At 55.5% G+C, this 11,666-nt stretch overlaps 1 protein-coding gene across 1 annotated transcript in view; it reads right to left on the minus strand.

The window, feature by feature from the left end:
• Positions 1 to 2,221: 2,221 nt before the first annotated feature.
• Positions 2,222 to 11,666, minus strand: part of LOC144954561 (septin-2-like) — a gene marked incomplete at both ends in the record, with an annotated part of 23,632 nt that continues 14,187 nt past the window's right edge. The window contains one exon of the mRNA XM_078885031.1: positions 2,222 to 2,436. Coding sequence (XP_078741157.1) covers positions 2,222 to 2,436 — 215 coding nt within the window. The remainder of the gene's footprint in view (positions 2,437 to 11,666) is intronic.

Consider the following 11,666-nt stretch of genomic DNA (forward strand, 5'->3'; position numbering starts at 1 on the left):
GTGAGTAGGTGAGTAGGTGAGTGAGTAGGTGAGTAGGTGAGTAGGTGAGTAGGTGAGTGAGTAGGTGAGTGAGTAGGTGAGTGAGTAGGTGAGTAGGTGAGTGAGTAGGTGAGTGAGTAGGTGAGTGAGTGAGTAGGTGAGTGAGTAGGTGAGTGAGTGAGTAGGTGAGTAGGTGAGTAGGTGAGTAGGTGAGTGAGTAGCTGAGTAGGTGAGTGAGTAGGTGAGTGAGTAGGTGAGTAGGTGAGTGAGTAGGTGAGTGAGTAGGTGAGTGAGTGAGTAGGTGAGGACGTAGGTGAGTGAGTAGGTGAGTGAGTAGGTGATTGAGTAGGTGAGTAGGTGAGTGAGTAGGTGAGTGAGTAGGTGAGTGAGTAGGTGAGCAGGTGAGTGAGTAGGTGAGTGAGTAGGTGAGTGTGTAGGTGAGTGAGTGAGTAGGTGAGTGAGTAGGTGAGTGAGTAGGTGAGTAGGTGAGTAGGTGAGTAGGTGAGTGAGTAGGTGAGTGAGTAGGTGAGTGAGTAGGTGAGTGAGTAGGTGAGTAGGTGAGTGAGTAGGTGAATGAGTAGGTGAGTGAGTGAGTAGGTGAGTGAGTAGGTGAGTAGGTAGGTGAGTAGGTGAGTGAGTGAGTAGGTGAGTGAGTGAGTAGGTGAGTGAGTAGGTGAGTGAGTAGGTGAGTAGGTGAGTAGGTAGGTGAGTGAGAAGGTGAGTGAGTAGGTGAGTGAGTAGGTGAGTGTGTAGGTGAGTGAGTAGGTGAGTGAGTGAGTGAGTAGGTGAGTGAGTGAGTAGGTGAGTAGGTGAGTGAGTAGGTGAGTAGGTGAGTAGGTGAGTGAGTAGGTGAGTGAGTAGGTGAGTGAGTGAGTAGGTGAGTGAGTGAGTAAGTAGGTGAGTGAGTAGGTGAGTGAGTAGGTGAGTGAGTAGGTGAGTGAGTAGGTGAGTGAGTAGGTGAGTGAGTAGGTGAGTGAGTAGGTGAGTGAGTAGGTGAGTGTGTAGGTGAGTAGGTGAGTGAGTAGGTGAGTGAGTAGGTGAGTGAGTAGGTGAGTGAGTTGGTGAGTGAGTAGGTGAGTGAGTAGGTGAGTAGGTGAGTGAGTAGGTGAGTGAGTAGGTGAGTGAGTAGGTGAGTGAGTAGGTGAGTGAGTAGGTGAGTAGGTGAGTAGGTAGGTGAGTGAGTAGGTGAGTGAGTAGGTGAGTAGGTGAGTGAGTAGGTGAGTGAGTAGGTGAGTGAGTAGGTGAGTAGGTGAGTGAGTAGGTGAGTGAGTAGGTGAGTGAGTAGGTGAGTGAGTAGGTGAGTAGGTGAGTGAGTAGGTGAGTGAGTAGGTGAGTGAGTAGGTGAGTGAGTAGGTGAGTGAGTAGGTGAGTGAGTAGGTGAGTGAGTAGGTGAGTAGGTAGGTGAGTAGGTGAGTGAGTAGGTGAGTGAGTAGGTGAGTGAGTAGGTGAGTAGGTAGGTGAGTAGGTGAGTGAGTAGGTGAGTGAGTAGGTGAGTGAGTAGGTGAGTGAGTAGGTGAGTGAGTGGGTGAGTGAGTAGGTAAATGAGTAGGTGAGTAGGTAGGTGAGTGAGTAGGTGAGTGAGTAGGTGAGTAGGTGAGTGAGTAGGTGAGTGAGTAGGTGAGTAGGTGAGTAGGTGAGTGAGTAGGTGAGTGAGTAGGTGAGTGGGTAGGTGAGTAGGTAGGTGAGTGAGTAGGTGAGTGAGTAGGTGAGCAGGTGAGTAGGTGAGTGAGCGGGTGAGTGAATGAGTGAGTAGGTGAGTGAGTAGGTGAGTAGGTGAGTAGGTGAGTAGGTGAGTGAGTAGGTGAGTGAGTAGGTGAGTGAGTAGGTGAGTAGGTGAGTGAGTGAGTAGGTGAGTAGGTGAGTGAGTAGGTGAGTGTGTAGGTGAGTGAGTAGGTGAGCGGGTGAGTGAGTGAGTAGGTGAGTAGGTGAGTAGGTAGGTTAGTGAGTAGGTGAGTGAGTAGGTGAGTGAGTAGGTGAGTGAGTAGGTGAGTAGGTGAGTGAGTAGGTGAGTAGGTGAGTAGGTGAGTGAGTGAGTAGGTGAGTGAGTGAGTAGGTGAGTAGGTGAGTAGGTGAGTAGGTGAGTGAGTAGGTGAGTGAGTAGGTGAGTAGGTGAGTGAGTAGGTAGGTGAGTGAGTAGGTGAGTGAGTGAGTAGGTGAGTGAGTAGGTAGGTGAGTAGGTGAGTGAGTAGGTGAGTGAGTAGGTGAGTAGGTAGGTGAGTAGGTGAGTGAGTAGGTGAGTAGGTGAGTGAGTAGGTGAGTAGGTGAGTGAGTAGGTGAGTAGGTGAGTGAGTAGGTGAGTAGGTGAGTGAGCGTGTGATCGACCCGTGTCCGAACGGCGAGATGAAGTAGAAACAGCAGTGGACCCGGTAGTCCAGGATGTGCCGGCGGTTGAGGCCACTCTCATCATGGAGATATCTCTCGTACTGGGAGTCAATGTACTGCAGGATGGGGCGGAAACTGGGGGGCGGGGAGACACGGGGAGACACGGTGAGACGCGGGGAGACACGGGGAGATAAGGGGAGACACGGGGAGATAAGGGGAGACACGGGGAGATAAGGGGAGACACGGGGAGATAAGGGGAGACACGGGGAGATAAGGGGAGACACGGGGAGATAAGGGGAGACACGGGGAGACACGGTGAGACGCGGGGAGACACGGGGAGATAAGGGGAGACACGGGGAGATAAGGGGAGACACGGGGAGATAAGGGGAGACACGGGGAGATAAGGGGAGACACGGGGAGATAAGGGGAGACACGGGGAGATAAGGGGAGACACGGGGAGACACGGTGAGACACGGTGAGACGCGGGGAGACAAGGGGAGACACGGGGAGATAAGGGGAGACACGGGGAGAGATACGGGGAGAGAGACACGGGGAGACACGGGGAGACATGGGGAGAGACACGGGGAGAGAGACACGGGGAGACACGGGGAGACATGGTGAGAGAGACACGGGGAGAGAGAGAGACACGGGGAGAGAGACACGGGGAGACACGGGGAGAGAGAGAGACATGGTGAGACACGGGGAGACACGGGGAGACGCGGGGAGAGAGAGAGAGACACGGGGAGAGAGAGAGACATGGTGAGACACGGAGAGACACGGGGAGACGCGGGGAGAGAGAGAGAGACACGGGGAGAGAGAGAGACATGGTGAGACACGGAGAGACGCGGGGAGAGAGACACGGGAAGACGCGGGTGAGACACGGGGAGATGCGGGGAGAGAGACACGGGGAGAGAGAGAGACATGGTGAGAGAGACACGGGAAAACACGGGGAGACACGGTGAGACGCGGGGAGATAAGGGGAGACACGGGGAGAGAGACACGGGGAGAGAGAGAGAGAGAGACACGGGGAGAGAGAGAGACACGGGGAGAGAGACACAGGGAGACAGAGAGACACGGGGAGACACGGGGAGAGAGACACGGGGAGAGAGAGAGAGAGAGATACGGGGAGAGAGAGAGACACGGGGAGAGAGACACGGGGAGACAGAGAGACACGGGGAGACACGGGGAGAGAGAGAGACACGGGGAGACACGGGGAGACGCGGGGAGACGCGGGGAGACGCGGGGAGACGCGGGGGGGGAGACACGGGGAGACGCGGGGAGACGCGGGGAGACGCGGGGAGACACGGGGAGACGCGGGGAGACGCGGGGAGACGCGGGGAGACGCGGGGAGACGCGGGGAGACGCGGGGAGACGCGGGGAGACGCGGGGAGACGCGGGGAGACACGGGGAGACACGGGGAGACACGGGGAGACGCGGGGAGACGCGGGGAGACGCGGTGAGACGCGGGGAGACGCGGGGAGACGCGGGGAGACGCGGGGAGACGCGGAGAGACACGGGGAGACGCGGGGAGACGCGGGGAGACGCGGGGAGACGCGGGGATACGCGGGGAGACGCGGGGAGACGCGGGGAAACCCGGGGGGGAGACACGGGGAGACACGGGGAGACACGGGGAGACGCGGGGAGACGCGGGGAGACACGGGGAGACACGGGGGGGAGACACGGGGAGACACGGGGAGACACGGGGAGACGCGGGGAGACGCGGGGAGACACGGGGAGACACGGGGGGGAGACACGGGGAGACACGGGGAGACACGGGGAGACGCGGGGAGACGCGGGGAGACCCGGGGGGGAGACACGGGGAGACGCGGGGAGACGCGGGGAGACACGGGGAGACACGGGGAGACGCGGGGAGACGCGGGGAGACCCGGGGGGGAGACGCGGGGAGACACGGGGAGACACGGGGAGACGCGGGGAGACGCGGGGAGACACGGGGAGACACGGGGGGGAGACACGGGGAGACACGGGGGGGAGACACGGGGAGACACGGGGAGACACGGGGAGACGCGGGGAGACGCGGGGAGACCCGGGGGGGAGACACGGGGAGACGCGGGGAGACGCGGGGAGACACGGGGAGACACGGGGAGACGCGGGGAGACGCGGGGAGACCCGGGGGGGAGACACGGGGAGACACGGGGAGACACGGGGAGACGCGGGGAGACGCGGGGAGACACGGGGAGACACGGGGGGGAGACACGGGGAGACACGGGGAGACCCGGGGGGGAGACACGGGGAGACACGGGGAGACACGGGGAGACGCGGGGAGACGCGGGGAGACGCGGGGAGACACGGGGAGACACGGGGGGGAGACACGGGGAGACACGGGGAGACACGGGGAGACGCGGGGAGACGCGGGGAGACGAGGCAGTGCAGCTGTAAGTCTGCTACTGCTGCTGCTGCAGCTGATGCTGCGTTGCCCCTTGATAGCCATTCCACTACCAAGTGACTGATATCATCATCACAGACCCACAGAGACCCACAGAGACACACAGAGACACACAGAGACCCACAGAGACCCACAGAGACCCACAGAGACCCACAGAGACTCACAGAGACCCACAGAGACCCACAGAGACACACAGAGATTCACAGAGACCCACAGAGACACACAGAGACACACAGAGACACACAGAGACCCACAGAGACCCACAGAGACCCACAGAGACCCACAGAGACTCACAGAGACCCACAGAGACCCACAGAGACACACAGAGATTCACAGAGACCCACAGAGACACACAGAGACTCACAGAGACTCACAGAGACACACAGAGACCCACAGAGACCCACAGAGACACACAGAGACCCACAGAGACACACAGAGACACACAGAGACCCACAGAGACACACAGAGATTCACAGAGACCCACAGAGACCCACAGAGACACACAGAGATTCACAGAGACCCACAGAGACCCACAGAGACTCACAGAGACTCACAGAGACCCACAGAGACCCACAGAGACCCACAGAGACCCACAGAGACTCACAGAGACCCACAGAGACCCACAGAGACACACAGAGATTCACAGAGACCCACAGAGACCCACAGAGACTCACAGAGACTCACAGAGACACACAGAGACCCACAGAGACTCACAGAGACTCACAGAGACTCACAGAGACCCACAGAGACTCACAGAGACACACAGAGACACACAGAGACCCACAGAGACTCACAGAGACCCACAGAGACTCACAGAGACCCACAGAGACCCACAGAGACTCACAGAGACCCACAGAGACTCACAGAGACACACAGAGACCCACAGAGACCCACAGAGACTCACAGAGATTCACAGAGACTCACAGAGACCCACAGAGACTCACAGAGACACACAGAGACACACAGAGACCCACAGAGACTCACAGAGACCCACAGAGACTCACAGAGACTCACAGAGACCCACAGAGACCCACAGAGACTCACAGAGACCCACAGAGACTCACAGAGACACACAGAGACCCACAGAGACCCACAGAGACTCACAGAGACCCACAGAGACTCACAGAGACACACAGAGACCCACAGAAACTCACAGAGACACACAGAGACCCACAGAGACTCACAGAGACACACAGAGACCCACAGAGACTCACAGAGACCCACAGAGACCCACAGAGACTCACAGAGACTCACAGAGACCCACAGAGACCCACAGAGACACACAGAGACCCACAGAGACCCACAGAGACTCACAGAGACCCACAGAGACTCACAGAGACTCACAGAGACCCACAGAGACCCACAGAGACTCACAGAGACACACAGAGACCCACAGAGACACACAGAGACTCACAGAGACACACAGAGACCCACAGAGACTCACAGAGACACACAGAGACCCACAGAGACCCACAGAGACTCACAGAGACCCACAGAGACTCACAGAGACACACAGAGACTCACAGAGACCCACAGAGACTCACAGAGACACACAGAGACCCACAGAGACCCACAGAGACACACAGAGACTCACAGAGACCCACAGAGACTCACAGAGACTCACAGAGACCCACAGAGACCCACAGAGACTCACAGAGACCCACAGAGACTCACAGAGACTCACAGAGACCCACAGAGACTCACAGAGACACACAGAGACTCACAGAGACCCACAGAGACTCACAGAGACACACAGAGACCCACAGAGACTCACAGAGACACACAGAGACTCACAGAGACCCACAGAGACTCACAGAGACACACAGAGACCCACAGAGACCCACAGAGACTCACAGAGACCCACAGAGACCCACAGAGACCCACAGAGACCCACAGAGACTCACAGAGACTCACAGAGACCCACAGAGACTCACAGAGACACACAGAGACCCACAGAGACTCACAGAGACACACAGAGACCCACAGAGACCCACAGAGACTCACAGAGACCCACAGAGACTCACAGAGACACACAGAGACTCACAGAGACCCACAGAGACTCACAGAGACCCACAGAGACCCACAGAGACTCACAGAGACCCACAGAGACTCACAGAGACACACAGAGACCCACAGAGACCCACAGAGACTCACAGAGACCCACAGAGACTCACAGAGACACACAGAGACCCACAGAGACCCACAGAGACTCACAGAGACCCACAGAGACTCACAGAGACACACAGAGACCCACAGAGACTCACAGAGACACACAGAGACTCACAGAGACACACAGAGACCCACAGAGACTCACAGAGACCCATAGAGACCCACAGAGACTCACAGAGACACACAGAGACCCACAGAGACCCACAGAGACCCACAGAGACTCACAGAGACACACAGAGACTCACAGAGACCCACAGAGACTCACAGAGACTCACAGAGACCCACAGAGACCCACAGAGACTCACAGAGACACACAGAGACCCACAGAGACACACAGAGACTCACAGAGACCCACAGAGACTCACAGAGACTCACAGAGACTCACAGAGACTCACAGAGACCCACAGAGACCCACAGAGACTCACAGAGACCCACAGAGACTCACAGAGACACACAGAGACCCAGAAACTCACAGAGACACACAGAGACTCACAGAGACCCACAGAGACTCACAGAGACACACAGAGACTCACAGAGACACACAGAGACTCACAGAGACCCACAGAGACTCACAGAGACACACAGAGACACACAGAGACCCAGAGACTCACAGAGACACACAGAGACTCACAGAGACCCACAGAGACCCACAGAGACACACAGAGACCCACAGAGACTCACAGAGACACACAGAGACCCACAGAGACCCACAGAGACACACAGAGACCCACAGAGACCCACAGAGACTCACAGAGACCCACAGAGACTCACAGAGACACACAGAGACTCACAGAGACCCACAGAGACTCACAGAGACACACAGAGACCCACAGAGACACACAGAGACTCACAGAGACCCACAGAGACTCACAGAGACTCACAGAGACTCACAGAGACCCACAGAGACCCACAGAGACTCACAGAGACCCACAGAGACTCACAGAGACTCACAGAGACCCACAGAGACTCACAGAGACACACAGAGACTCACAGAGACCCACAAAGACTCACAGAGACACACAGAGACCCACAGAGACTCACAGAGACACACAGAGACTCACAGAGACCCACAGAGACTCACAGAGACACACAGAGACCCACAGAGACCCACAGAGACTCACAGAGACCCACAGAGACCCACAGAGACTCACAGAGACTCACAGAGACCCACAGAGACTCACAGAGACACACAGAGACCCACAGAGACACACAGAGACTCACAGAGACCCACAGAGACTCACAGAGACTCACAGAGACCCACAGAGACCCACAGAGACTCACAGAGACACACAGAGACCCACAGAGACACACAGAGACACACAGAGACCCACAGAGACCCACAGAGACCCATAGAGACTCACAGAGACTCACAGAGACACACAGAGACCCACAGAGACTCACAGAGACACACAGAGACCCACAGAGACCCACAGAGACTCACAGAGACCCACAGAGACTCACAGAGACACACAGAGACTCACAGAGACCCACAGAGACTCACAGAGACCCACAGAGACACACAGAGACTCACAGAGACCCACAGAGACTCACAGAGACTCACAGAGACCCACAGAGACTCACAGAGACACACAGAGACCCACAGAGACTCACAGAGACCCACAGAGACTCACAGAGACACACAGAGACCCACAGAGACCCACAGAGACTCACAGAGACCCACAGAGACTCACAGAGACCCACAGAGACTCACAGAGACACACAGAGACCCACAGAGACTCACAGAGACCCACAGAGACACACAGACACACAGAGACCCACAGAGACTCACAGAGACCCACAGAGACCCACAGAGACACACAGAGACCCACAGAGACCCACAGAGACTCACAGAGACCCACAGAGACTCACAGAGACCCACAGAGACTCACAGAGACACACAGAGACCCACAGAGACCCACAGAGACTCACAGAGACCCACAGAGACTCACAGAGACCCACAGAGACTCACAGAGACTCACAGAGACCCACAGAGACCCACAGAGACTCACAGAGACACACAGAGACCCACAGAGACACACAGAGACACACAGAGACACACAGAGACCCACAGAGACTCACAGAGACTCACAGAGACACACAGAGACCCACAGAGACTCACAGAGACCCACAGAGACTCACAGAGACACACAGAGACCCACAGAGACCCACAGAGACTCACAGAGACCCACAGAGACTCACAGAGACACACAGAGACCCACAGAGACCCACAGAGACTCACAGAGACTCACAGAGACTCACAGAGACCCACAGAGACTCACAGAGACTCACAGAGACCCACAGAGACCCACAGAGACACACAGAGACTCACAGAGACTCACAGAGACCCACAGAGACTCACAGAGACACACAGAGACACACAGAGACCCACAGAGACTCACAGAGACCCACAGAGACCCACAGAGACTCACAGAGACTCACAGAGACCCACAGAGACTCACAGAGACTCACAGAGACACACAGAGACTCACAGAGACCCACAGAGACTCACAGAGACACACAGAGACCCACAGAGACTCACAGAGACACACAGAGACACACAGAGACTCACAGAGACCCACAGAGACACACAGAGACTCACAGAGACCCACAGAGACCCACAGAGACACACAGAGACTCACAGAGACACACAGAGACCCACAGAGACTCACAGAGACTCACAGAGACACACAGAGACTCACAGAGACCCACAAAGACTCATAGAGACTCACAGAGACCCACAGAGACTCACAGAGACTCACAGAGACACACAGAGACACACAGAGACTCACAGAGACCCACAGAGACTCACAGAGACCCACAGAGACCCACAGAGACACACAGAGACTCACAGAGACACACAGAGACTCACAGAGACTCACAGAGACCCACAGAGACTCACAGAGACACACAGAGACACACAGAGACTCACAGAGACTCACAGAGACTCACAAAGACTCATAGAGACTCACAGAGACTCACAGAGACACACAGAGACTCACAGAGACCCACAGAGACTCACAGAGACCCACAGAGACCCACAGAGACCCACAGAGACTCACAGAGACTCATAGAGACTCATAGAGACCCATCATCGCCTGGACATTTAAAGCAGCTCACTCTCGTATCTCACAATCCCCATATCCGCTGATGAAGAAGATGTCTCTCTCTGTGTCTGTGTCTCTGTCTGTCTCTCTCTGTGTGTCTCTGTCTGTCTCTGTGTCTCTCTCTGTCTCTCCCTGCCTCTCCCCATCTCTTTCTCACTGTCTCTCTCTCTCTGTCTCTCTGTGTCTCTTACTGTGTCTGTGTCTCTCTCTGTCTCTCTCTGTGTGTCTCTGTGTCTCTCTGTGTCTGTCTCTCACTGTCTCTGTCTCTATCTCTCTCTCTCTCTCTCTGTGTGTCTCTGTGTGTCTCTGTGTGTCTCTCTGTGTCTCTGTGTGTCTCTCTGTGTCTCTGTGTGTCTCTCTGTGTCTCTCTGTGTCTCTCTGTCTGTCTCTCTGTGTGTTTCTGTGTCTTTTTGTCTCTCTCTGTCTGTCTCTGTGTCTCTCTCTGCCTCTCCCCATCTCTATCTGTGTGTCTCTGTCTCTCTCTCTCTGTCTCTCTCTGTGTCTCTGTCTCTGTGTCTCTCTGTCTCTGTGTCTCTCTGTGTCTCTCTCTGTGTCTCTGTCTCTGTGTCTCTCTGTGTGTGTCTCTGTGTCTATCTGTGTGTGTCTCTGTGTCTCTGTGTCTCTCTGTGTGTGTCTCTGTGTGTCTCTCTGTGTGTCTCTGTGTGTCTCTGTGTCTCTCTGTGTGTGTCTCTGTGTGTCTCTCTGTGTGTCTCTGTGTGTCTCTGTGTCTCTCTGTGTGTCTCTGTGTCTCTCTCTGTCTCTCTCTCTCTGTGTGTCTCTGTGTGTCTCTGTGTGTCTCTGTGTCTCTGTGTGTGTCTCTGTGTGTGTCTCTGTGTCTCTCTGTGTGTCTCTGTGTCTGTCTCTGTGTCTCTGTGTCTCTCTGTGTGTCTCTGTGTGTCTCTATGTCTCTGTGTGTCTCTGTGTCTCTGTGTGTGTCTCTGTGTCTCTGTGTGTGTCTATGTCTCTGTGTGTCTCTGTGTGTCTCTGTGTGTCTCTGTGTCTCTGTGTCTCTGTGTGTCTCTGTGTGTCTCTGTGTCTCTGTGTGTCTCTGTGTGTCTCTGTGTGTCTCTGTGTGTCTCTGTGTCTCTGTGTGTCTCTGTGTGTCTCTGTGTGTCTCTGTGTCTCTGTGTGTATCTGTGTGTCTCTGTGTGTCTCTGTGTGTCTCTGTGTCTCTGTGTGTGTCTCTGTGTGTCTCTGTGTGTCTCTGTGTGTCTCTGTCTGTGTCTCTGTCTGTGTCTCTGTCTGTGTCTCTGTGTGTCTCTGTGTCTCTGTGTGTCTCTCTCTGTGTCTCTGTGTGTCTGTGTGTCTCTGTCTGTGTCTCTGTCTCTGTGTCTCTCTGTGTGTCTCTGTGTGTCTCTGTGTGTCTCTGTGTGTGTCTCTGTGTGTGTCTCTGTGTGTCTCTGTGTGTGTCTCTGTGTGTCTCTGTGTGTGTCTCTGTGTGTGTCTCTGTGTGTGTCTCTGTGTGTGTCTCTGTGTGTGTCTCTGTGTGTGTCTCTGTGTGTCTCTGTGTGTCTCTGTGTGTGTCTCTGTGTGTGTCTCTGTGTCTCTGTGTCTCTGTGTGTGTCTCTGTGTGTGTCTCTGTGTGTGTCTCTGTGTGTGTCTCTGTGTGTGTCTCTGTGTGTCTCTGTGTGTGTCTCTGTGTGTTTCTCTGTGTGTGTCTCTGTGTCTCTGTGTGTGTCTCTGTGTGT

Source organism: Lampetra fluviatilis, unplaced genomic scaffold, assembly GCF_964198595.1.
Source record: "Lampetra fluviatilis unplaced genomic scaffold, kcLamFluv1.1 SCAFFOLD_882, whole genome shotgun sequence".
NCBI classification, from domain to species: Eukaryota; Metazoa; Chordata; class Hyperoartia; order Petromyzontiformes; family Petromyzontidae; genus Lampetra; species Lampetra fluviatilis.